General features: G+C 43.9%; 1 protein-coding gene across 1 annotated transcript in view; it reads left to right on the top strand.

Moving 5' to 3' along the window:
• The window catches only part of CLUH (clustered mitochondria homolog), an 89,521-nt gene that overhangs the window by 39,557 nt on the left and 21,999 nt on the right, over positions 1-27,965 (top strand). The window contains exons 5-16 of the mRNA XM_063297110.1: positions 428-555; positions 4,442-4,596; positions 5,687-5,812; positions 7,181-7,328; positions 9,148-9,240; positions 12,941-13,635; positions 16,789-17,018; positions 19,803-19,907; positions 20,903-21,003; positions 22,229-22,381; positions 23,602-23,664; positions 26,863-27,107. Coding sequence (XP_063153180.1) covers positions 428-555; positions 4,442-4,596; positions 5,687-5,812; positions 7,181-7,328; positions 9,148-9,240; positions 12,941-13,635; positions 16,789-17,018; positions 19,803-19,907; positions 20,903-21,003; positions 22,229-22,381; positions 23,602-23,664; positions 26,863-27,107 — 2,242 coding nt within the window. The remainder of the gene's footprint in view (positions 1-427; positions 556-4,441; positions 4,597-5,686; positions 5,813-7,180; positions 7,329-9,147; positions 9,241-12,940; positions 13,636-16,788; positions 17,019-19,802; positions 19,908-20,902; positions 21,004-22,228; positions 22,382-23,601; positions 23,665-26,862; positions 27,108-27,965) is intronic.

Genomic DNA, 27,965 nt, shown 5'->3' with positions numbered 1-27,965 from the left:
CGATCATGTGACTGTGGAGGGGTTGCAACATTTTTCAGTGCCCAGAAAAGCACCCATTCTGAGGCGTCGTAACTTTGGACCATCGTTAAATGAATGGTCGTAAGTCGAGGATTACCTGTACCATGTGCCCTAAGGAAACATTCACAGCAAGCTGAATTGACCCTGAGTGGCAACAGGGGGAAGAATCAGACAGGATTCTGACTTTCCAGGGTAGCTGATTCAGATACCAGAGAATGAGGATGTTTTCCCCCTTCTCTTTCTAAGGACCAACTTTCCAGTCCTCATGGTCTCTTCTCTGAAGTGTGAATTGGGCCACAGAGGAGGAGATGAATTAATTTGTCCCCTGTTCCAAGTTCGCCCACTGGGTCAACCGTGATGCTAATCTCTTTTTCTGTCTCGCCCCCCCCCTCCGATGTTTTAATTCTAGACAGCGGCAAGCGGAAGAAGAAGGGTGCAGAAATGGAGCAGATTGACTGCACCCCCCCTGAGCACATCTTACCCGGGAGCAAAGAGAGGCTGCTCTGCCCTCTTCAGCCTCAGAACAGAGACTGGAAGGTAGTGTCTGTAGAACTGCAAGTAGGGAAGCCCGTCATCTCTTCCTGCACTTGCTTGAAACGCGAGGCCGTTTCCACTCTCTTGTCGCCTCTCAGATAAACCCCACCTTTTAGTATTCCATGCCAAGGAGGCCAACAAGCGGGCAGCGTTGCTTGGTCAGCAGCGTTGTGAAGATAGCCCTGTCCTTTGTAAATTCCAAAGGAAAAAGCACTGAAATGCTACCATCAGGATTGCTCCTGTCATGAGTAAGGATGGCAAGCAGCATTTCTTGGTTTTCTGAAGACATTTCTAAACGTATCTCCTTAATTGCTTGTTCCTCCCTCTTTCGATGGGAGTAGGAGTTTGTTAGGATTGATGTCCTAACAACCAGGAAACACACTGAGACAAGGAACTGGTCTCTAATATTTATTGCTAGTACTTAACAGGAATCCTAACAAACTGAAGAAGCGTGGGAAAACCCAGACATATAACCCCCAAGGGTTAAGGCGGTCCCGATCTGTGTCTCTTTGAATGGCTGAACAATTCATCAGTGCTACGCATGCGCTTGACAGTCTGGATGGGAGCCCCCTGCTCACCATCCTTACTCATGACAGCTCCTTAATGTTATTTCTGGGTATCGCAGGTGTTTTGCTGGTGGAATATATTTTCAGAAGAAATAGAAATCAAAGTAACCCAACCTCTGCATGCAAGAAGGTTTATTTTCCTCCTAAAAATACAGGAAGCCTTATACAGGTAGTCCTCGTTGAGCGACCACTCATTCAGTGACCGTTCCATTACAACGGCGCTGAACGAGTGGGACTTACGACTGGTCCTCGTAGTTGCGGCCATCGCAGCGTCCCCATGGTCACATGATCGCAATCCAGGCACGTGGCAGCTGGCTCACAGTCACGATGGCCGCAAAGTCCCACTGTCACATGATGGCCATTTGTGACCTTCGCTGCTGGCCTCCAACAAGTAAAGTCAATAGTAAAGCTGGCAGGAGGTCGCAGGTGGTGATCACATGACCGCGGGATGCTGTGACTGCATAGGATTCACTTAACAACAACCATAGAAAGTGCCAGCATTGCCATCGTGAGTCAGAGCAGTCACGTGATGTTGCGTTTTACAACCACATCGCTTAGCGACAGAGTTCCTGGTCCCACGTTAACGAGGACTACCTGTACCAAGGCAGGTCCTTAGTCATATTAGTTCACGATTGGCTGTTAAATCGTAACAGCTTGTCCTGGTCTTGGATAAGAATTTTTCCAAGCCCAGCTTGCAGCTGGTTTGCACTGACCTTGGGACCCACCGCATGCAAAGTGTATTTTTGACTGCAGAGCTTCCGAGAGCACTCGCTGCTTAGCTCCTGAAATCTGTCATGGTAGCAGAGGAGGAGATTTCTAAGGACGTGGGAAACATTTCAGGTGTGGACTGTTCCAAACGCGAAATGCCCCATTGAGTGAGAAGCAGCTGTGTGGAATGCAGAGCAACGTCCAGCCGCTTCTGGGCGCTTCAGGTTCAGGACACTTCCTGCAACCCTAGAATGTTTCTAAGTGCCAGCGCAGATCAATTTTAGGAGTGCCGCTTGTTTGAACTTTTGCAGAAGTCACTTTCTCCCAAATCATCATCTTTTTCTGGCTGCCTGTGTGATTCTACCCACCTCCCATCCTAGGAAGAACCTCTATGTTTTGCTGCAGGACAAGAGATCCCAAGTGTATTTCAAGGAAATACTATGAGTTAATGGTTTTCTGAATCCAAAGGGCTGGCTGTTATTCCTCTCCAATCAGTCACTAGAAGGAACAAAGTCCAGAGCTGTTTCTTTCTTACATTTAAACCACTTTTCTGCTAAGGCGCCACCAAGACTTTATGAAGCATATCATAAACACAGAGGCAAGTCAAGCTAGACTGTAGTTGGCTTCATGCATCGCACTAAACCATAATTTGTAGTTTGTATGTATGTGATACGTGGTTCAGACACATCTCCCTTATCCATTCCAGTCAAATCATGGTTTAAGGGAATAAGTAAACCCAGCCAATAACGATCTCAAAATACTGCGCTCCGATAAAATGCAAAATAATATGAAATGCCAAATTAGAGATGTGGATGAGCGCCTTTCTGGAAGGTGAAGTTGGTCACTGTCTCAAGTTGTACATCGCTGAGCTGTTGCAGGAAATAAGAGCAGGTCATCCTTTTGGTGGCAGGGGCACCTCTTTGCCAACTTGTCCCTGATGGATACTCTGGATTGGTTTTCCTTTAATGAAGAAGTGTGCTGTTTGGTCACATACCTCTGAAGACAGGCCGCACACCAGTTTGTTGTGTGTTTGTAGCTGTGTGTGTATAATTCTTCATGCTATCCCAAAACTGTCACTCAGCTGTCTAGAATAGTATCTCTGTCTATGACTCTTCTGATTGATCGATTGATTGATTGAAATGTTCGGGTACCACTTCCTCTTAAAAAAAAACTCAAAATGGGTCATAATGAAAATTCAGCAAATAAGCAATGGATTAAAGCAGTTAATAAAAACACATATTGCAATACTATATGAAATACAACATTAACAAGAAGATAATCAAGCGATAACAGTAAAAGCAGCAGTACAATTTTAAAACAGTGTTGTTATGTGTGGAAGATAGAAAAGTTATTTGCCTAATGCTGAAAAGATAATAAAGATAGCAGTAGGTTTACTTGCCGGACGGCGGGGAGGCTTCCAAGGTCAAGGAACTACCACTAGAAAGGCCTAATCCCAGATAATCAGTTTGGGAGTGGCAGAGGGTAAAATCAACCAACACAGGATCTTTTCCTGTTTCCACTGATTTATTGGGTAGTATCAAGCTGTTCTGAAGATAATCATTGTCTCTGGTATTGATGTAGCTGATTGCAAATCATTCATCTTTGCTTTGATTACATACCAGAAAGTTACAAATTAGCATCAGAGAAAACATCTCTTTCTGGAAATTAAAAGTGCAATTCAGATGTACCTTGGAGATAAATAGATAAGAGGTACATAAAAAAAAACAGGTCCAATAAAGGGTGGCATTTAGAATATGCAAGATTGGGGAGCTAACCCACTCATGGCTTGTCTTGTAGTAGCAGTGGCAGAGTTTATCCACCCATCAAGTATTTCCTGGTCCTCCCTGGTAACAATAAAAGTTTATCAAATGCCAAAGAGACTTGTGGGTCTTCATCAGTAGGAAAAATATTTCTTGTGATAATCTGTTGGCATTCAAAATAACAGTCATCTAACATCAAAAAGTAATATAATAAAGATACTTATATTACACATTTTAAGTAATATAAGCTGTCATAGTATATGCCAGCACGTTCCTGCCCTGGAACCAATCTAAAACAGTGTTTTCAGCCCCTACAACTTTAAGATGTGTGGGCTAGCCAGCAGAATTCTGGGAGTTGAAGTCCACACATCTTAAAGTTGCCAAGGTTGGGAAACAATGGTCTAAAATTTGAGGTTTTGGAAATGATGGAGAATAGAAAGGCAAGCAGAGGCAAAGATAATTGGAAAAAGTATAGGAATTCTTGCTGCTCTACCCATGTAAGGCTTAATTTACTAATTTGGGGCTTTGGTGTTCCCCATTTTAATCCAGAAGAATGTATTTGGAATGCTGATCCTTGAGTTATGCTCAGCTACCAAAAGGAGAGATAGACCACAGAGCCCATGGATCTGGCTGGGGAATTCTGGGAGTTGAAGTCCACACAACTGAAAGCTGCCAAGGTTGAGAAACACTGCCCTGAATTGTCTGTCTGTTTATTTGTTTGGGTATTTTGGAAGATCTAAATTGTTTGCATGGTCCTTTTTGTTTTTGTTTTAGCCACTCCCAAGGAAGAACATAAATCTGTGGCTCTTGTTCTCTAAAATCTTCTATCCTTATCCCTGCCCCTCACCCCCCCAGCCTTTGCAGTGCCTAAAAGTCCTAACCATGAGTGGCTGGAATCCACCGCCTGGCAATCGCAAGATGCATGGAGATCTCATGTATTTGTATGTCATCACAGTAGAAGATCGCCATGTCAGCATTACAGCATCTACCCGAGGTTTCTACCTCAATCAGTAAGTAGCTAACTATTTGGCCTTTTCTCAGCTCCCTTGCCAAAGGCCAAATGTTTTGTTTTGATGCTGGTCTTTTTAAGCCTCACTTTGGGGTCGCCCCCATTTTGGGGGCTGCCTGCACATGTATCTCTTCGGGGTGCACATGTGTGCATTGAACAAATGATCTCTCACTGATTTTGGAAGGCAGTATATGGCCCTTACATTAAGTTCACACTGGGGGTAGAATTTGCCATCTCTGATGATTACCATTGGGTTGGCGGATTTTCCTATTCAAATTTGGAGGGTCCAATATAATTTCTGTTGTTTGAGTCATAATGCTGTTGCTTATATCGCCCAAATGCTATTCAGCGACAGTGGTATGGAGGTTTCATCAGCTTGAGGGCTGTACCAAATATCAAGGACTGTGCTCCAAAAGTCAACAGGGTTTGGGGGATCATTTTGAAAGAAAAAACCTAAGGAATTTTAGGAGGTAAAATGGGTTCCTTATGCATCGGCAACTCCAAAGATACCTATTTTGCCCTTTAAACCACCCAAAAAAGGGTCCCCCACATTTGGCCCCACCTGTTTTGAGTGTGACTTGGGCTGCTAAATGGATGCTGGCAGGCTGCATGGGGATCCTGGGTTGCATATTTTGTACTGCCAAGTAGAGGAAGCATCGGCAGGCAAAGAGAACATCAGGTTTTGAAATACGCCAAAAGAGCCAGGGGACCAGAGAGGCTCGGAGCCCATGGAGTATTGACCATGGATCTGTTTTTGAAGGAAACAGAAAGTTCGAGCTTGAATCCTGAGCTTCCAAGCTTTGTGATGTAATACTTCTTTACAGACGTCAAATGCCCAGTCAGAAGCAGATCAGTCGGGTCCTGTTCCCCCATGAGAACCTTTCAACTTTAAGTTGAGAAGTTGAGTTGGTCAGAAACCACATAAAGAACCTGTTACATCCAGAATCTGCGTAATCCAGTCTGGGGTTGACTTGTGGTCTGCTGAATTGCTGTTTGCTAGTTGCTGTTCTTCTCACCTCGCCTGGTCAGAGGGGAAAGCTGTTGCTTGCCGTGACATGGCCACTGAGCTTTTGCGTGTTTCTTCCTCGCAGGTCCACAGCCTATAACTTCAACCCTAAGCCTGCTAATCCCAGCTTCCTCAGCCATTCCCTGGTAGAGCTCCTGAACCAAATTAGCCCTACTTTCAAAAGGAATTTTGCAGCTCTGCAGAAGAAACGGTAATCTTCCCCTATTAGCCTTTTACACACACGCTCTGTCACACCCACAAACACCCTTTATGCATTCCAGCTGCTGATGACTTTTTCATTTGCCATTTCCCTCTCAAGCTTTGTGTTCCAAGCATTTTCGGGTGCACATGTTACTTATTTATTTTTACAAATTTAATTATATTTGTTTGCATTATTTGTAATTCCTGCTTTTCGCCAGTAGGGCACCCAAGGCAAAGAACAATTTTAAAAAACAGCCTAAATACTTAGCATCTTGTTTCAAAACTCACACTGAGAAGTCCTAGCTGGAGAATTATTATTATTATTTAAATGTGTATGCTGCTGAATCATTTGGGCTCCTGATGGCATACAGCAAAATAAGATACAGTAAAAACATCCACAGTGAACTAAAATAAAACATCCACAGTAAGGGAAAAGAAGGAACATCGCAGCCAGCAGAGTTGCTGAAGAGGCTTTGATTTAAAGGGGCTTGGAAAATTAAAAAATGAGACCCACAGCTTTTAATTCCCTTTTTTTAATCTATTAATCTATATTTATTTATTTATCAAATTTCTCTGCCGCCCATCTCGTACACAACAACTCTGGGTGGCTTACAAATAAAATAACAGTCAGTAGAAAAAAAAACAATACAATATAAGATCAATACCGTATAGATATACTTAAATAGCAATAAAAATAGAAAAATATCAGATATAAAATGTGAAATTCAAGACAGGAGTCGGACTTTGTGCTTGGCACCATCACTGTGCCAGCCATGTGGCAGAGTGCTGGAAAGTGTTTGGCCCGAGAGATCAGAAAAAACACACACCAGGCATTTCTATAAAAATAAATGTATTTACAGAAAGCATAAAACATAAGCAGGTTTCCGTATCCAGAAATCCTGGATAGGCACAAAAGCTTTACAAGCTCATACACACACACTCGCTCTGAGTAGGACTGGAAGGAGAGGCAGCAAAAAGGAAACTAAACAAGTCCAGGCAAGTTCCTTCCACAGGCAGATCAGCAGCTTTACCTTATATGGTCACTCTTTTCACACCCCAACCTGAGGATACTTAAGTTTGACCTGTTCACCCTGCCATAGTAACTTAGTGGCTTGCTCCTTGCAAACAACCAAATACCAACAAGCCACCCCCCAAAATGGCTACCCCCCCTCCCATCCCAAGTGAGGTGGCATAGCCATGTTTTCACCCCCTTCTGGAAGGCCGGGAGAGTGGGGGCCTGTCCAATTTCCAGGGGTCAGATGTTCCACAGGGCGGGTGCCTACGGATTTTAGTGGGTGATTTGCAGCCCTTGAAAGGCAGGGTGCGTTCTAGAAGAGGAGCTATAATAATTGCTGTGCTTCATTTGATTGCAAACCAGGATCCAGAGGCACCCACTAGAGAGAATATCCACCCCCTTCCAAGTGTACACCTGGACAGCTCCACTAGCGGAACACGCCATGGATTGCGTGAGAGCGGAAGATGCTTACACCTCAAGATTGGGCTACGAAGAACATATCCCAGGACAGGTAAAGACCAATAGAAGAGAATCTCTGTAGCTCAGGGTTGAACCGTGGAGTGCTGGGTGCTCTCTGAGCTTGTTTGCAAGCAAACAACCAAGCTGGTTGTTGATTGGTTGCAAGCAAACAACTGAGCTCAGAGAGCATCAAGGACTCAGCAACAGGTAAAGATGTCCTGGGCTTTGGGGTCTCTTCATTCGCTTTTACAGGGGGTCTCTACCTTCCATTAATTCCTACAGCCTGTGAGGCACCTTAAGCCCCATGGGAAAAACCTTACTTTGAGAATCAAACTTCTGGTCCTGGTGAGGCCAAAGGAAAGGTGATCTTGTTTATCTGGGCAGGGGTTAACACCAGATAAACAATCAAGCAGAAAACAGTACCTTAATCAAGGAACTACAAAGGAGAGAACCACACCCCCACCAACACTGGCAGGGCAGCTACTGTATACAAACAGGGAGAAAACCCCACACTCACTCGCTCTGATGATGTTAGCTAGCTGGGTCATGAAACGTCTGCAAGCCAACAACCGAGCTCAGAGAGCACCAAGGACTTCACAGTTCAACCCTGAGCTACAGATAATTCTCTTCTATGGCAAAGGGACTTGTTAAAGCTTTGAAGAATCTCGTGAGAAGAGATACAGAAGAAATGAAAAGAAATCAAGTTCTACAACATTATTTGTAAATTTTATTAAACCAATGCAAACTAATAGAGAGTAAGAAGAACAAAGAAAGAAAGCAAAAAGCAAAAGTGCGGAAAGAGAATAAAAATCAATGCGAATATTTGTAGCTCAGGGCTGAACTATGGAGTCCTTGGTGCTCTCTGAGGCTTGTTGTTTTCTTGCAGATGTTTCATTGCCAGACTAGGCAACATCTTCAGGGCAAAGAGGGAGCAGGCCTTGCTCTCAGTTTACATACCGTGGCTTGCCCTGCTTGTGTTGGTAGGGGTGGTGTTCTCTCCTTGGGAGTTCTTTGATTGGGCTGTTGTTTGCTGCTTGGTAGATTGCCTGAGTTGATAGTTCCTTGATTTGGGTGTATTATGATAGTTCCTTGATTTGGGTGTATTACCCAAGCTCTTTTAGGGACTAAAACCCTATTTTTAAAAAATGCATTGATGCTTTAAAATCACTTAGTGAATAAAAGTAGCATATTATCTGGTTCATGCCCAATAAACCATTGTTTTAACAGACCTCAGGTTAGCAGACAGATTTTTCATTTGGATGCTACGCACATTTAACATACTGTTTGTTGTTTTTAATGTAGTCCAGATGATTTTCATCATTTTTATTAATCTATGTCATTTGTGTCAATTTACAATAATAGAAATTATATAAATCAATGCAAGTTACATACATTTGAATGTAAATGGCATTTGGGTTTATCGTATGCCTGCTCTCCCCAAATGGCTCATCCTCTTTACTGTAATATTTCAGGAGCTGCTAAATTGTGTTTACACACAAGGTAATACAGTAGACGCAAAATCAGTTCCTGTCTTCTTAAAATAAAAGGTCATGAGTTCTTCTCTCACAAATGAGCTGTGTTCCCAGTTTTAGTACCGAGATCAAGGTTTATTTAAGCCACCATTTTTTGATCCATTTGAACTGGCAAGGCATAGATAATCCTGGTTAATATGGTAGAATGATATGTAATACCTCAGTTCAAGTGTAAAAGGAAACCCGTGGTTTAAAAAAGCCAGAAACTTTCCATGAACCTAAGAGAGGAACAGATGACCACATTCTGTACTTCTACTCAAGATTGCCCCAACCCCAACATTTGGTTTCTTTGTGTGCTTGTATGTAATATATTTCGCCTCTTCCCTGATCTCCTTTCAGACCAGAGATTGGAATGAAGAATTGCAGACAACTCGAGAACTGCCACGTAAAAATCTGCCAGAAAGGCTGTTGAGGGAGCGAGCTATCTTTAAGGTAAATTTCAAACCCTGCAGGGAAACAGGCAAAGTGAATTTCAGGAAAAAGAGGACAAAAAGCATGACCTCAAGATTCTAGTCCTTATAGTCATGAAGGATGAAACCTAAGTGAAATTTTGTTTTTGCGCTCAGTGCTTAGAAATTCTAAATGGGAACTTGCGAACTTTTCAGCGAGAGCATTGAGTCTGGCTTGCGGCAAGACACAGTAGAGCTGCCAACCATACAAGATTAATTTACTTCCTTTGGTCAATAATTAAAGTTTACCAAGACTAATCCTCTTCCTGAAGTCTGTTGAAATAAGCCACTCTATTGCTGAAAGCAAAGGTAAATTGCAGAGGGCTGGATATTTTAAGGACCAGGGGTGACATTTCTTGCATAAGAGCTGACAGTTGCTGTTTTAGTCCCAGTCCCCTAAGATTCCTATTAAGAAAGAGATCGTGGGTTAGTGGTCAAACATACGTTTGGCATGCAAAAAGTCCTAAGGTTAATCCTTAGCTTCCCTAGTTAAATTCCAGATAATGGGGGATGCAAACAGTCTGTCTGACTGAGATCCTGGAGAACAATAGAGAAGAATCCTAACTTAGCATCAGAGCTGCTATTTTGTCCTAAGTTCAGTCAATGGCAACTCTAGGAAGACTTAGAGGAAATAATAATAGCCATTGCCACTCAAGGTAGGCCAAGAATTGGCAGCCTAAAACTGCTAGAACTACAAACAGTGGTAGCCTAAAACTACTGGATTACAACTCTTAGAAGAGTTGCTTGCTCAGAGTATGCTGGCTGGGGTGGATGGAAGGTGAAGTTATAACCGCCCAGAATCCCCCTTTTTGGGGGGATATGGGCGGTGATAGAAATTTGAATAATAAAAAAATAAACATCTGGAAGGCACCAGGTGACCTATCTCAGCTGTAGGTAGCATTAAGCTAGCTCAGTGTTTGTCAACCTTGGCAACTTTAAGATGTGTGGACTTCAACTCCCAGAATTCCACAGCCAGCATGCTGGCTGTGGGATTCTGGGAGTTGAAGTCCACACAACTTAAAGTTGCCAAGGTTGACAAACGCTGAGCTAGATGAATCATACCAGCTTCTAAATTCCTGTTGTTGATGCAGTGAACAATTTGGTCTCCATCGCTTAGCATCAGGGCCTTACTTCCAGAGCCTGGTTCTGTATATTGGAGCCTTAGAATGGAAATAATAAGAAAAGCAAAATGAGGTTGTTCCCTTTTTCAAAATGTTATTTCATGAGAGTATTTTCTCTGTTATACTGTATTCTGCAGCTTCACAGGGTGGAGTCCAAGAAAAAGCTTTTCCCCTTTCATTCTGATCTTGGTATATCTGGGAGGATTCCTTTTTTAATGTTTTTTCATGTACAGTTACAAAAAGGGGGGAATAAAACCAAACATATGAATGGAAATAAATCAAAACAGGTATAAAAAAACAGAAACAGTATAAACAAAAGATTGTTGTTGTGGGAAAAATAGGAAGATGTATGCCACCTTGAGCTGACCAAAAAAAAAGATGCAATTAAAATCAAATAAGAGAGCCAGTTTGGTCTAGTGGTTAAGGCACTGGGCTAGATACCAGGGAACTGAGAGTTCTAGTCCTGCCTCAGGCATGAAAGCCAACTAGGTGACCTTGGGCCAGTCTTCTCTCTCAGCCCAAGAGCCAATCAGGTGTGGTATGAGAGTTCTAGTCCCGCCTTAGGCACAAAGCCAGCTGGGTGGCCTTGGGCCAGTCACTCACTCTCAGCCCTAGGAAGGAGGCAATGGCAAACCAGTTCCGAAAAACATTGCCAAGAAAACTGCAGTACCACTTGTTCAGCGGCATCGTAAGTTTGAACAGTCACTGAATGAGTGGTCGTTAAGCAAGGACCATCTGTATAGGAAAGTATTTTTGATACATGGGAAATATAAGATTATATTTTGCTCTTTCAAATTAAGCCACAGTCCTTGGTTTTTCCACTCTGGAATGCCTAACCCTAATGGATCACCTTGCTGAGACTAACTTGGTTCACATAACCCAGAGGAGAACTTTTTTTATGTTTTTAGACATCAACATTTATTTATTTTTCAAATTTTGCCACCACCCATCTCCCCCAAGAAAAGGGAGGTTATATATAACATATATAATTATATGTTATAAATCTAGTTACACTTTCTAATTCCTTTAAGATTACAGTGAAGAATTTTGCACTAAAGCCTTAAACTGAAAGTTTTTTCAGAATTTTGAACATTTTGGTTGACAGTGACAAGCTAAATTATATTGTGGGTTGAATTTAGTTACACAGTCCATGGATAATATTGTGGTTCAGAAAGCGCAGTTAATTCCAATTTGTAATTGCTGATTGGGAGAAGTTAGTTTATGTCAACGTTTTTCAAACTTGGCATGCTTGGGCACGGGGGAATTCTGGGAGTTGAAGTCCACACTTCTTAAAGTTGCCGAGTATGAAAAACACTGGTTTACCTTAATCAAGTCCAGCTTGTTTTCCAGATCCAGACTACTAAGTAGTCTATAGTCCTTTAGGATTATAGAAAGGGAGTGTGCAGAAGTGGCTGCAACTGGCTTTCTGTTCCTGTTTTATTTTCCACCTGCTGAAGAGATGTTTTGTAAAACAGAGAGGCCAGGGAAGGGATTAGCTTCCTACATGCTGTAGTTCTGTTCCAGTTGAGCAACTGTGAACACATTTCGTTCATTTTTGCAACCAAGTACAAATCTGAGCAAGTGTGAAGCCACCTAAAAGGAACGGGAGTGAGAAACCACGACCAGAGTGGTTTACTGTGTCATCTGGGGTGTGTTCCCTGGGTGAGCCCTTGCTTAGTGTGTGTGAGAAAGTTTGAAGAGGCTGAGAAAGGCAGGGAAGAGAAGCAGACTTCAACAAGCAAGAGGTGAGTTTGGCAGCTTGTCTCATGAATGGCAACTTAGCCCAGGTGACAAGAAGCCTTTCAGCTCATTCAAAGAGCCTTTGCCTTCATTATAAATGAAGCTGGGAAGTCCTCTTAGTGTTTCCAAGATGCTGTATTTCCCCCAGACTAGCATTAAAGATACTTTACTAAAATCTGTTAGTTCTTGCTTCTGTGATCTTGCCCAACTGCATGGGATTTGACAGTGTGCTGCATAGATGTGGTCTTTGGGACTACAGTAGTCCTCACTTAACAACCACGGTTGGGACTGGAATTTCAGTCACTAAGTGATGTGGTCATTAAGCAAATCTGACCCAATGTTACAACCATTTTTGTGATGGCCGTTAAGCAAACCATGTGGTCATTAAGCAAACCACATGGTTCCCCATCGATTTTGCTTGCTGGAAGCCTTTGGGTAAGGTCGAAGATGGCGATCACGTGACTGCAGGACGCTGCAGTGGTCGTAAATGCAAACAAGTTTCCAAGCACCCAAATCACGATCACATGACCACAGGAATGCTGCATGGTTGTAAGGGCGAGGACTGGTCATAAGTCAGGTTTAGCACCATTGTAAATCTGAACCATCGCTAAACTAATGGTCGTTAAGCGAGGACTACCTATAGTATAAACTTGTGCAGCCACCCAAAGTCTCTAATAGAGCATTTTCCAATGAATTCCTTTTTAAGCAGAGGTGAAAGGTTGGGGTATACTTGGAAACAGGCATGCAAAGTATTTGCTCAAATTAAGGAACGTAGCTGCCTCTTGCAATCTAGTCATCACTTGACTGTTTTGCTCTTCCCAGGTTCATAGTGACTTCACTGCAGCTGCCACCAGAGGTGCAATGGCAGTCATTGATGGCAATGTGATGGCTATCAACCCAAGCGAGGAGACCAAGATGCAGATGTTTATCTGGAATAACATCTTCTTCAGCCTGGGTTTTGATGTCCGGGACCACTATAAGGACTTTGGGGGGGATGTGGCTGCCTACGTGGCCCCAACCAATGACCTCAATGGGGTCCGGACATACAACGCTGTGGACATTGAAGGGCTATACACCCTGGGCACAGTGGTGGTGGACTACCGAGGGTACCGAGTGACAGCCCAGTCCATCATTCCAGGCATCCTGGAACGGGAGCAAGAACAGAGTGTCATCTATGGCTCAATAGACTTTGGCAAGACAGTTGTCTCCCACCCCAAGTATCTGGAGCTGCTGGAGAAAACCAGCCGGCCGTTGAAGATCCAGAAGCACATGGTCCTCAATGACAAGAGCGAGGAAGTGGAGTTGTGCTCATCTGTGGAATGCAAGGGGATCATTGGCAATGACGGGCGCCACTACATCCTCGACTTGCTCCGCACCTTTCCCCCCGACCTCAATTTTCTGCCAGTGGAGGGGGAAGAAATGCCAGAGGAATGTCAGAAAATGGGCTTCCCCAAGCAGCATCGACACAAGCTTTGCTGTCTCCGGCAAGAACTGGTGGATGCCTTTGTGGAACATAGGTGAATCACCTTGGTATTTCTCTCTCTTTCACTCCCTGATTTTGCTCTCATCCTGGTATTTTTTACTTTTTTGCATGGATATATAGCACCAACTTTATTAATAATCAGATCAAGTGAAGGCTTTTGCATTCACACAGCATCCTATGTTTGGCTAATGTTAACCATAGTTCCTTGGTGGCTTAGCAAGTTGTGTGAATTTGGTCTTTTTTGTTAGCCAATGGCTTCATCTATTGCGCAAACCTTGAGAATGGGTTATTTCAGGAATTGAATTAAATGTGCTGTCTGAACACAGCCAGCATCGAAGTCTAACCTATCTCCTGGAGGAATTGTGGAGGTCAAATTAAGGAAGACCTTCCCTGAGCTTTTGGAGGAAAGGTGCAATAAAAATGCAATAACTAATAATAAATAATGGTGCACTGCAAGCTTGCCCTACTGGACCTCCAAGGCAATTTTTTTTCAACTTTAAGGGAGTAGGTAGGAGATGGTGCTAGGAATCCAGGTTCCTCCTTTGAGTTTTCTATTGCCCTTGTTACTGTTTGAGGGAGTTCACCCAGTGTCCCAAACCTGAATCCAGGCTAGCAAACTCATCTTGTGCTGTGCCCAAAATAAACTAAATCATGGCTTAAAGTGATGCACGGCTGATGCAACATGATCAATCTCCCAATCTCATTTTAGCCTGGTGTAGCTTATTGGATGAACCCAGCTATTCTCTTTAATTAGGAGGAGTCGCAGGTTATTGTTGAGATTCTGCTTAAGGTACCTTTGGGCCTGTTTGGGATTGTGCAACATAGTTATGCTATCTGTTCAGAGATCTTAAGTGTACATTTCTATTCTGAAAAGTTTTCTTGCCTAACTACCAGCTGAAGCTTCTTGGAAGCTCACAAAGCAATTAAATTTTAAAGTCATCAACCCGAAACAGAATTAAAAAGCAACCTACGAGGAAAAACATCCACCAGGAATACATTATTTTACAGGTTTTGCCTATGTGTATTGTTACATTTATAATTGCACAGCAAAGGGAAGAAATATAAAATTGCTAATTAAGAATGTATTAAGATTTACTGACACCTCATTCCAAAAGCAGCATAGAAAATATATTACTATCAACTTTTGAGTTCATAGTATTTCAACCAGTATTTCTTAAAAACTGACACCTTTCATACAAAATGCTTTTCTAAAATAGAGACTCAGATACTGATTTGTCAGCATAATTTCCTCTGCAAAGTTCTAAGCTTAACCATCTCAAATTGAACCTGGTTGTCTCTTCTAGCAAGGTTTTTTTTAATGACTATTCCCATAAATTAAAGAAATTCTGGCATGGCAATTGAACATAAATTGGCCATTTATTTAATGAAATAACTATGTTTAGATAATTCAATATACATTACAGCGATTCTGTATTTTTGAAGCAACCTTTTTAAAACTAACCTTTGAAAGGCTGGGGGAGTAAAATAATCTTCAGCCTGCACTGAAAGTGGAACTGTGAACAGTAGCACAATATTTCTGAAGAATTCAGGAATAGGAAGAGGCATATTCACTGCCTCTTATGCTCCTGAAAGTATCAGGAAGGCTGGAATCTCTGGGGTCCATCTGAATGGCTGCTTTGGGTATTAGCAGACAGATTAATTTTCTAAATTCAACTGGCGTAAGTGGATTAAAAAAAAAATCTAGTAAGCAAGGAGAACTCTAGAGTGGATGTGATTTCAGATTGGCTGTGTCATATTGTACTGTGCCTCTTCAGGGGCATCTGTAGGGCTAAGTCAGAAAAGATGGCAGCAATAACCATGTGATCAAAGCCACGCCCCCTTTTGACACACTTAAAAGGGGGCGTGGCTTTGCTTTTGTGGGCGCAGCAGCCATCTCGAGTTTTTGGACCTCTGCTATTAATTCATCTGTGGAATTGGCAGTTAAAAGCCTCCAGTTCCAGAGATGTTTCTCCAGCCTCTCCTGTCTTCACAGCAGCTTTTTTCAACCGCTTCAGTAAAACATTAAAATCTTACCATTGTAGCTGAGAAGGGGCCAAAGGGGAAAAGAAACACAAGCTCAAGTGAGCATAGGAAAAGCTGCGCAAAACATTAGTGCATGGGTGTTACAAAGGGTTGGAGACAAAGCTTGCCTTTTTTAAAGCAGTTGCTTGTCTGCATGGCAGAGAATTTGGGTTTTTAAAAAGTGGAAGAGTCAAGAAAAGTGTGCTGCTTCCACACTCCTGAAATGTTATTGTATGGAAGCAGAATCTCTGCCACCAGGCACAGAGTTCGAGGATAAGAGGGAAAAAAGGATTTTACCTGAAGCCCAGTGCCACTTTTAGAAATGCAGGGGTTCACAGAGTTAATTAGTAATGTATTGACAACTCTCACATGTAATAACAAATCATGGTTTGTTGAACCAGCTACAGTAAACCTTTGGTTTGTGCATTTCCTCTGTTCCAAAATGCCCCCAGTATATATAAATAAAATGCAGAAACTTGTTTAGCAGCAAGGGCGATAGGTGGAGGAAGGCTTGGCTGAAATCCAGTTAAGGCAGGGGCATCAATCCCCTTGGAAGGCTTGTGCCTGGCAATTGCGTGCAGCCAAGAAGGAGTTTTCTCCTGCCCTTCTGGCCTTCACCAGCTCACGGCCTCCTGAGTGGCTTCAGATGATAGGCTGCTAATAGGTAGCTTTATTTTGTCCTCCCCAGTTTTGATCCTGGAATGTTTAGAGTCGGTTTTATGTTTTTTAATGGAGGTATTCTGGTTTGTCATGGCCAGAAGTACCCTGCAAAGCGATGAGGGCTGTTGGCTATGGATTTTAGGAAAGCTGAGAAATTGCTCCACTGAGATATAATTGCTTTGATACTGAACATCTGCATCTTGATTTTGGGCTGGTCTTTCCATTCTCTCCCAACCCAAAAAGTGCATGAGAGAGAGAGAGAGAGAGAGAGAGATGAGGGAATGGAAGGATCTCGCCTGTCTCATTCCCATCCTTAGAATCCTGCAGAATTACACAAACAGTAACCCAAATCCTTTGAGTCCCACCATTTTCCCGTGATGTCTTCATGGGCGCCTGATGTTCTGCAGAAGGTCAGGGTCCCCCATGCCTCAATATGGCCTGCTCCTGCTGTCAACTTTATGCACTGAGCCAGCTCCTTTTTTTCTTCTTCCCCCATCTGCAACAGGTATCTTATGTTCATGAAGTTGGCTGCTCTGCAGCTAATGCAGCAAAAGGCTAACAAGCCGAGCAGCCCTTCCGTGGGAAATGGCAGCAGCCCCACCACTTCCTTTCCGGAGAACGGCGTGGAAGACAAGGAGACATCTCTGCTAGAAGACGGCAAGATGGAGGATAATACTCCTGGTCTAGAGCAGGTGAAAGAGCTCACAGAGACCATTGCATCAGATGACGGAGCAGGTATTTGCACTCATGCTGGGAATTCATTCTGGTACCCTCCATTTCCCCATACTAGGCGGCTTTATTTACTGTTGGAGTTATAACCTGTTTTTCATACAGGAGCTCAAGGTAGCATATATAGTACTCCCTCCTCCCATTTTCCCCATAACAGCAACCCTGGGGGGGGGGGTGTTGACCTGGGGCGGGAAGATTCTGCCTGAGGAACAATCAGATAAAAGAAGAGGGAGCCCACAGCTGCATAACGGGCAAAGAAAGAAAGTCAGAAAGGACCCTCCCTAACTCAGGCTGTAAAAAGAGACAGTAGGAGATTTGTACTTTCAGATTTGCAAGATTCTGTTAATGCAGCCTTACAATAAAGTAGAATTAGCTCACCTGGTCATGTTTCCTCTCTGGTCTACCTGGGAAGGATGACACCTATAAGGTAGGTTGGGTTGAGAGAGAACGACAAGCCCAAAGTTGCTCTGTGAGATTCCATGGGTGAGGGAGGGACTAGAACCTGGATTCTCCCCACTCCTCGTCTGATACTGTCACCGCTGCACCACACTGGCTCTTCGACTGAGAGGTTGGCCTGAAGTCACCCAGGGAGCTCCCGTGGCTGAAGGCAGGACTTAAATGTGGGTCTCCCCTCCTAGTCCAGGACCTTCACCATTGCACCCCCTGGCTCTTGGAATAAGAGAGCAGAATAGGCACAAATTCACCATGGAGCTTTGATGGCTGAGCAGGGACTGCAACCTGGGCCTGCAATCTGGGGGGTTTCTTTTATCTCCCCCCTCCTACTTCACACTCTCTGGAGGACTGTTGGAGGAGTGGGCTTGTGCTTACAAAAAACAAGTTGTGGTTTTATCTCCCCCCTCCTCATGCCAAACAGAAATAAAAACAAGCCATTAAACATCAGCATAACTCAAAGTAAACTCTAATCTTCTTTGTGTGAGGGAGAAAATCAACGTATGTCACTTAAGTCCTCAAAATAACAATGGTCTTCTGCACTGCCACTACAGTTTCCTGAAGAATTCTTCAGAAGATGATCTCAAGGTGTAGAGAGATACTTTGGGGTTAAAAAAACAAACACACAGATAGCCATTTCTTTTTCCATGAATTTATCTGTCCCATTGGAAAGCCACCAAAGCCTCTCCAGGGCACTGCATTCAGTATCTTACATGACAAAATACCTGCGAACCTTCATCTCTTGCCAGTTTGCTTCATTGGGTGATCCCCTCAGCTAGAACTTTATTTTATTAGGGAGAGAGGCTTTTTATCCACCTCAGGTTTTCCGGTGATAGCCGGATGTTTTACAGTACAGTCTTCATCACTTCCAGATGGGATGGCTATTGGACACGCTGGTGGGAGTGCTGGGTGCTGTAGTTTTATTTATTAATCAATCAATCAATCAAATTTGTCACCACCAGTCTCCTCCCACTGGAGGGACTCTGGGCGGTGTACAACAAAATCCTCAATAAAACAATAAATATATAAAATACAATATAAAATTACTTATTATTAATAATATAGATAAAAATAAAGTCCAGATGGCTGTATCTCATTCAGTCTTCACATGGAAGGGGTGCTTCAAGGCACTAGCCAACCCCAGGTATGACTCCTCTCCTCCCTGCCTCAGGCCAGCTGGCAGAGCCAGGTCTTCAAGTTTCTCCGAAAGGCCAGGAGCGATGGGGCTAGCCTCACCTCCGGGGGCAAGATGTTCCAAAGGGTGGGCACTACTGCAGAGAAGGCCCGCCTCCTGGACCCCGCCAGATGGAATTCTCTTACTGATGGGGTCCTCAGCATGCCCTCTCTGCAAGATTGGGTGGGGCAGGCAGATGTAACGGGGAAGAGGCGGTCCCTCAGGTAGCCTGGCCCCATGCCATGTAGGGCTTTAAAGGTGATAACCAACAACTTGAATTGGACCCGGAAGCAAACTGGTACTCAGTGCAGCTCGCGTAGCAAAGGTGTTATGTGCGCCCTTCTAGGGGTGCCACAAATAGCCTGCACAGCTGGATTTTGGACCAGCTGAAGCTTCCAGATACTCTTCAAGGTTAGCCCCATGTAGAGCGCATTGCAGTAGTCAATATGGGAGATAACAAGGGCACGAGTGACTGTTTGAAGGGCCTCCCGATCCAGGAAGGGACATAACTGGCGCACAACACGAAGCTGCGCAAAGGTCCTCATGGCCACAGCTGCCACCTGCTCTTTGAGCAGAAGCCGTGAGTCCAAGAGGACCCCCAAGTTATGCTTGTTCAAGGCTTCTGGCCAGCACCATGTTAGAAAAGATTCCTCTTTGTCTAATCTTAAAATTTCTCATTTCCATCTCCCTTCTCTTTTTACCACCCAAACTGAATAACATCTGATGCTTTAACTTTCCTATGTAAGAGGAGATATTCCTTCAGTACTTGTGTTTCCCACGTCTACAGTATTCTTTTTGCCGAGTCCTTGGTGCTCTCTGAGCTCAGTTGTTTGCTTGCAGACATTTCATGACCCAGCTAGGTAACATCATCAGTACCAGTGAGGGCAGGGGTGCTCCCTGTTTATATACAGTAGCTTGCCCTGTGCCAGTGTTGGTGGGGTGTGATTTTCTCCTTGGTAGGTCCTTGATTAAGGTATTGTTCTGCCTGATGGTATTCTTTTTGCAGTGGGTCAATAAAAAAAAAACAATTTTTCTCAAATTGGATCACACCTTAAATTTTCAGAACTATTTGCTTGCAGGTGCACTTTGATTTTTCAGTTCAATGGCTGAAAAGAAACTCTTGGTCCGTGTTTCACAAAACCTGCCTTTTCTCTTTTCTGACACAGTGGACCCCAAAAGCAGAGAGGTAATTCAGAATGCCTGCAAAGCTGTTGGTTCCATCAGTAACACGTCCTTTGATATACGGTTCAACCCAGATATCTTCTCTCCAGGTAAGGATCATGCGTCAGGTGGATTGGAATCCTTGCTGCCAGTCGCCTCTCCTGTTATCTCTTTCTTTGTTTTAAGCACATATCCACTGTTTTGGATGCCTAAAGCTGCTTTGTTTCCAGTTGTAAAAAGAAACTATGAGAAAACAGCCTAATGTCCTCAAAAAGTATATGCTTTCACCTGAAAGATCCCAGATTTAAATGTACCGTTGAAATCCATACAGCCATTTGGCCATAGAGTTCAACCCCCTGTTCAGTGCAGCAATCCCAGTTAAAGCTTCCCGCCAACAGCTCTCTAGCTTCCCTTTGAATGCAACCAATGAACATGCAACCTACTGTTGAACCACAGGTAGTCCTCGACTTATCACCACAATTGGGACCAGAATTTCCATTGTAAGTTGTTGTGGTCATAAATCGAGTCACCACATGAGCGAACCCGATTTTATGACCATTTTTATGGTGGTCGTTAAGCAAATCACAGGTCATTAAGTGAATCCAGCTTCCCCAATGGGCGTTTTTGCCAGAACACAGCAAAACAGTCACAAAACATGATCACATGACTGTGGGATGCTGCAACCAGTCATAAATGCAAGCCAGTTGCCAAGCGCCTGAAATCCAATCATGTGACTGCAGGGGGGTGGCACAACGTTTTGTGACACTCGAAAGTGCTTTACAGGCCATAAAGCACCCATTCCGAGGCTGTTGTAACTTTGAACCGTCGTTAAACGAACTATCGTAAGTCAAGGACTACCTGTACTCATATTATTAAGAAGCTTTTTCTAATGTTCAGTTGGAACCCACCTTCCTGTAACTGAAATCTGTTAATTCAGGTTCTGCATTTTGCACAAGAAAGAACAGGTCTTAGCCCTTGGCCATTTGCTGCCAATCTCAGCAGCCCTCCCCCCTTTGAATTGCAGGTGGCATTGTGTGCAGTTTGCAGATGGTGGGTTGCTCCCTCTGAAAGAGGGAGGAAAAAAACCAATCTCCTTATCTCCTAGGTGTCCGCTTTCCAGAGTCCAGCAAAGAGCAAATTCAGGATCAAAAGAGACTACTAAAGGATGCAGCTGCTTTTCTAGTATCGTATCAAATTCCAGGCCTGGTGAGTGAATATTCAAAGTTTCGGGAACAGGCTTGGGGAAGCAACATGGTAGGTCTCTGGACAGCAATCCATGGACACAATAAGAGCAGAAAAATAGCTTGTTTTGCTGTTCTTACCACCATGATATAATCCTTAACATAGCCTCTCAACTGTGTCCTGTTAGACGTGCTCCTTATCTTCCTTCAGCCGCACTCCAGGCTTCATTTCTCTCATTTTGTCTCCCAGAGCTCATCAGAGAACCTGGGGGCTTCGCGGGCAGGGAGAGGCCATATAGGTGCAATCCAGTCAGAGGCCATTGTCAAGCCAGCTCCCCTCCGCATACACACAGACACACCACCACCACCATCACCCTGGTTCCATAGCTGCCGTCATTGAGACTGCTCAAGCATATAAAGACCAATACGGGTAGTCCTCGCTTAACTACAGTAATTGGGACTGGCTAGGCTAAGCAACTCGGTCGTAAAGTGCAATGTCATGTGATGTACCACCTTACAACGGCAGTTCTGGCACTTCCGGTTGCTGTTGTTAAGTGAATCCCGCACAATGGTTAAGCATGATGTCCCATGGTTGCCATTTATGGCCTCCTGCCAGCTTCCCCTTTGACTTTGCTTGTCAGAAGCTGGCAGGGAAGGTGGCAAATGGCAATCATGGGACCACAGGACACTGCAATGTTATCGTTGTGAGCCGGTCGCAAAGTACCAGATCACCATCACATGACCGTGGGGACACTGCAATGACTGCAACTACGAGGATTGGTCGTAAGTCCCACTTGTTCAGTGCCATTGTAACTTTGAACAGTCACTGAACGAGTGGTTGTTAAGCAAGGACTACCTGTAGACTTCAGGTTTTTTAGTCAGGAACTACAGCAGAACTCGCCAATGAGTTACAGGGAACCAAATATGTAAGATTTGTGTTTTTAAGTAATTATCAAAGCAAACTGCATATTTTTACAAATGTTCTATTTTGTACAGTCCAGCATTGGGTCAATATGAAACTGGTCTTATACAAAAAAGAATAGATATGAGTAGTATTGATAGGGATAGTATTTACTTTGCATCTTCTTCTTAAATATCCTGAAAAAAATGGCACGATAGGCTAAACCAGCTTCTTCTTAAGAACCTCCAGAGATGGAAAGAGGAGACGGGGAGTGGTTGACCCCACCCACTACCGCCTTGCTATTCCCTAACAGGGAGTCTTCTCCTCTTCCATGTATTTTCTCTTGAAGGTCAAAGACTGTCTCGACCACACCATGTTGCCAATGGATGGCACCACTTTAGCAGAAGCCATGCATCAACGGGGTATCAACATGCGCTATCTGGGGAAAGTGATCACCTTCATCATGGAGACCCCTGCCCAGACTCAACTTGATCACATTTATGTAAGCCTTCTGTTTTTCCCACTTGTCATCTTTTTTAACAAAGTGTTGCTGTTGTCTTGGGGATAATCTGCCCCGACTGCGTTTATTCTCAACCTAATTGCCTCTACATAAAAATAAAGGTCGTCCTGGTTAGGGGGTGGTGGGTTGATAGCAGCGACTCAGAGGAAACACAGAAAACATTTGGAACTGCAGAGCTTAAGGCAGCCATTTTGATCTAAAAAGCAAGAAAAAGGGTGAAAAGTTGGGACATCTACTCTAGAAGGAATCTGCAGGTGCTCTGGATCCAGAGAAAGAAATGGAGGCCACAGTTAGGCTGTGTGTTGCTGCCTCCAGTCTAGCCAAATGAATTAGTTTGTTACTGCCTATTACATGTGATTTCCAGATGAAGCCTTCACATTCAGCAGCAGTTTACCTCTAAATACTGATTGCTGGGAGAGGAACAAGGACTGTCATATTCCCTGACTAATTTTCATGCTAAGGTAGATGGGAACAGTAGTCAAACCGCATCTAGACTGGGAAAGCCTTGAATTCTCAGCAAGTGAAGCCTAGGATTTCGACAAGCCTCTGTTCAGAAGTTCACAGCAAGCAATTTGGCTCAGCATACAGACTGTTTGCACAACATGCTGGTTACAGAAGGAATCTGTTTTTCAGGTTTGCCAAAGACTTGAATTGTCAATTAACCAAAAGGCTGGGTTTGCACTATATGCTAACCCAGAAAAACAAACCAAGGTTGAAACTAATTACGCAGATACATCTACTATGTTTTTAATTGCCCTGGGAGAGTATGTGGTGTGAACACAGCTCATTGTGTAACTGAGCCTCCAATCAGTGATGCTATGAAAATAGCAAAGTCAAATGGGGTTTGGGGTGAAAAGCACCATTGAAACTGTCAGTTGTAGAATGTCTAATTTAGAAAATTCACCAGTCTCAAACGGGGGTAGTTTGTGACTCCTGAAACCTGGGACTTGCAGTATTTCTACAGATCTTCCTTCAGGGAAAGTCATACATTTCCTGACTTCCAAGCCAGCCTGACCAGTGCCTTGGAATTCTGGGAGATATAGTTGTAACATGCCAGAAAGCCCCAAATCGGGAATCCTGAATTAAACAGCTTTCTATCTTTGGCAGAAAGAATACCAAGCCAGGTCATACGTAGAACTTGAAAAGATTTTTTTTATAGGCCGGTCCTACCCTTTTAACTCTTTTTCTTCTTTGGAATGCAGAAAATAGGAATCACAGAATTGATCACTCGGTCAGCCAAGCACATCTTCAAGATATACCTGCAGGTATGAATCGGGTTATCTGACTCCGAATGTCATCATTTGCTGCCCTTTCCTTAGCATGATTATCTGCCCCCACCCCGGTCTCCCCGGTCTCCTTCCTTGAAATAAGGGAAGCCATTTCCCCATTAGGCCTTTCAGGACTGTTGCCTAGCAACTGGAAATGCAATCGCATTAGAACCTAAGATAGGTATGGACCTGTGTGTGTGTGTGGGGGTGTCCCCTCTCAATGGCTGCAGCAACATTTGCATGCATGCATCTTCTGCAGAGATTTCTCACGTACATTCTCTTCTCCCCTGGCATTTCCTGTTGAAATATGAAAAGCAAAGTAGGAAGAAAAAAAAAGTAAAGTGGATTCAGATTGTGGAATCTGCAGCATGCTTTTGGCAGGGCTTAAAAAAGTCGCTCCTTGAGTAAAGGGTACATTTAACTAGTACTCTCCTTTAGCCAGACTTCAATACACTGCGCAACCTGGTTTGGATTTCTTTTTGAAATGACGGCACTTTGCTAAAATATTTTTTACACCTGATCCCCAAACGCCCACCACAGTTGTGTGTGGATGGAACGCTTTATAAGCCCAATATCTGATCTACAAGCCAGGTTCCCCAGTTGTCGAGCATTGCTTACAGCATAATACCTCTCTGTGGGTTTTTTTGTTGTTGTTGTTGTTTTGCACTAGCTCTTTTAGTAGTGCAGAAGAGAAGCGACCCCCCCCACACACACACACAAAAACTTGGTTGTAGGTCCCTGGCAGTAGAATGGTTTTTGTAGAATTTCTTACCAAACAACTGTAGCATGGCATTTTAAAAGAAGAGTGGAGTACAGTCAAGATGCGAAGTTCCGGGGAAAAATAAAAATCACAATTTTTTAGAAGCGGGGGAGGGAATTTTTTTCCCATATTTTTTTCTGATTTGTTCCAGACCTTCAAAACTTTAGGAGGGAGTAACTAATGGTCATTAGCCACTGAAAGCTAAAAGAAACCTTTGTTTGTAAGTGGTGGGCACGTGCTGGTTCTTGGATAGATGGGATGTTACCTCTACGGATCCTGAGGCGTTTGCTGGTATTAGCTCTTCTGCAGAGGCAGTTTAAAAGTCCCAGTCAGATGCAGCTGGACTCTTGTTACTGCATTAATCCTGCATAGAAAAATGGTGTACCTGGTTGCAGAGTCAGTCTTCCTCTGAGATTCAGATCATATGGTCTCCACCAGCTGTTAAAAGCCTGTGGCTGCTTCAGTCGTCTGGATGACTGTGATGGATTTATGACGTCATTTCCTCTGCAGTTGTTAAACAAATCACCTGCAGTTGTTAAGCGAGACATCACTTGACTGCGACTTGCGATTTCACTGCTGGCTTCTCCATTGACTCTAGTTTTTTGGAAGCCAGTATGAAGCGCGCAAATGGTGATCATGCGACTGTGGGATGCTGCGATGGTCATAAGTGCAAGAACCGGTCACAGTTAGTTCTTCAGTGCTGTCGTAACTTTGAACAGTCGCTAAACAGGGTAGTTGTTAAGTGAGGACTACCTGTAATAAATTTGTGCCCACCCCGCAGCCCTTAGATCACAGTTTGCTTGGTCTGCTATGCAGCTCTAAGCCCTCTTCAAAGTCTTCCTGGCCCTGCTGAGTTGAGTGGATGATCTGAAAGAGGAGCTGTCTTAAAAACACGTCAAACACTTTGCACGCTCAAACACATTTGCATCTCCTTGCTGAGTGGTGGCTGAGAGAATGTAGGTAGCATGTGTAACCATGCTGATGTGAAACCAAAGCGATGACGTTCCATGCTCATGCTCTATTCAGGTTGAGGCAGTGAGGTGAGTATGTGGAAAAGATCCTTGGTTAGCCAATAATCAGTTTTCTTCTAAATATCATAAAGAAGTGAATTTTGGACACTTCTTGGCTCCCTCTGTTATTTCTTTTCAAAGCTGGCCAATAGGGTATAAGGCAAAGAGTGAGCTTTTGATGGCTGAAGCGCCCTATGTCTACTGTTGTTCATGGTTCTCTCTTTTAGGTGTCCCCCCAACTTTCATTTTTAAAGGAAATTGGCAACGCACTTTTAAAGTGATTAATATATCTTCTGCCCCAATATCACAGTATTTTGATACGGCCTGAATGCCCACTGGCTCTGAAGACGGTGGAACTTGCATAGCCAGTTATTTACCAAACATCATATATGTAGTTTGTTCCTGTAAATATAAAAAGTTTTCTTTGACTGCATCGTGTGCATTTGAATGCTGCCTCCCTTTCATGAATGCCAGCAAGTGAAACAACCTAAGTGCTTCCTTAGTCACAGTAAGTGGCCGAGGGATGAGATGGAGCAAGCTGGGGAACATAACAGCATTAGCTGCTTATGGTCTGATAACTCTACCAGTTCCCCACTCCTTGGAAACATATTGTGATAAGACTCTTCTCTCTCTCATTACCCTTTAAAGTAGCCAGATGCAGCAAAATACAGTCATGCACTTGTTTGTTTGTTTGTTTGTTTTCTATCCCGCCTTTATTATTTTTATAAATAACTCAAGGCGGCGAACATACCTAGTGCTCCTTCCTCCTCCTATTTGCCCCACAACAACAACCCTGTGAGGTGAGTTGGGCTGAGAGAGAGGGACTGGCCCAAGGGCACTCATCCAGCTTTCGTGCCTAAGGCGGGACTAGAACTCTCATGCCACGCCTGATTGGCTCTTGGGCTGAGAGAGAGTGACTGGCCCAAGGTCACCCAGCCGGCTTTCATGCCTAAGGCGGGACTAGAACTCTCGGTCTCCTGGTTTCTAGCCCAGCACCTTAACCACTAGACCAAACTGGCTCTACAGAACATTTACTTTTCCTGAAATGTAAATCTACATTTACAGAAAATGTTGAGTTGGAACTTGAAAAACATACTTTGCAGTTTGCACCAGAGGCCACAAATTCAGGTGCATATTGTCTTACGCAAGTTACCCTAAAAATAGAGGGAAATTTGCATGATCAGTTACTTACTTCTGATACCTTTAGCTGGATGAAGGATATGGGCAAGCTGTAAAGTGGGGTGAGAAATTTCCAGTTCTTCTTTCCTTCCCCGTGGAAAACCTCCCAGCCCTCTTCAGGGCCTACACACATCCTTCACCCATCTAAAGACACCGGAACTAAAGAACCCATGATGGTTACTCTCCATCCTAGAGCTGACGTGTGCCTTTCACTGACCAACCCCAACTCTTCTCTGTCCCCTTCAGGGAGTGGAGCTCTCAGGGTTATCGGCTGCCATTAGTCACTTCCTCAACTGCTTCCTCAGCTCCTTCCCTAACCCAGTGGGCCACCTCCCTGCCGACGAGCTGGTCTCCCGGAAGAAAAACAAGAGGAGGAAAAACCGGAACCTGGGCACTGCTGACAATACCGCCTGGGCTGCGATGAGCCCCCAGGAGCTGTGGAAGAATATTTGCTCAGAAGCCAAGAGTTACTTTGACTTTGGTCTGGAAATGTGAGTAAAAATGTAAAGATCGCAAGGGTGGTCCAATTTGACTTCTCGATCAAACCAGCCATGCACTTTTGGGGATCTCGATGCCTTTGGTTCCATAGATGTTTTAACTATCTTACTTTCCCCTCTCGGGAGTTTGAGACCCTTTCCATAGGCCACGGCCTTTGCATCCAAGCTGGGAGCAGATCCAGAGTCCAGCAGGATGCTTCCGCCACGTCCCGTAGCACCACCAGAGCCTTCCTTGATTCCGGAGACTGGATCTAGTAGGCTACAACGCTAAGGATTCCTAGCCAGCATGGAAGCCCTGAGAGATGTGGGCAGCTTTTCAGTAGCTGCAGGGTGGTGCCTGTCTATCAAGAGCCCTAGGAAGTGGAGACAGAATCGTCCCTCTTGGTTTTCTCTCTTTTCCACTGTTACAAGACCATGGAGCATAGTAAAGGTTTAATAAGCTTTGAAATGGAAAATGGTTCCCCTGTTCTTTCTCCTTTGCCATCCCATTTTGTCAGCCCCATCTCAGAGCTTCCAAGGGAGAACAAGCAGGGGATTCCATGAAGGAGGGGCATCAGGCAGCCTCACCTGCAGGACTTTCCATCCCCTTGACTAAGTATTAAAACCTTCCTTGAAGACTTTGGGAAAAGTGGGAAGCTTTCTAAAATAAAGCAGGTTGCAATCCCTGAGAAGGGGTTTTTGCAGGGACATCTAACTGAAAATCACCATCAGGAGGAAATTTGCCTGGTAGAGCCTCATCTCATTTTCCCATTGATTTTCCCTCCAACCTTTGCTGCAAGTACTATGCTACAGGTAGTCCTCACTTAACAACAATTCGTTTAGTGACGGTTTAGACTTACGATGGTGCCAAAA

Source organism: Candoia aspera, chromosome 1 (assembly GCF_035149785.1).
Source record: "Candoia aspera isolate rCanAsp1 chromosome 1, rCanAsp1.hap2, whole genome shotgun sequence".
Taxonomy (NCBI): Eukaryota; Metazoa; Chordata; class Lepidosauria; order Squamata; family Boidae; genus Candoia; species Candoia aspera.
Note: the sequence above shows the minus strand (reverse complement) of the source record. Positions and strands in the feature narration are given on the sequence as shown.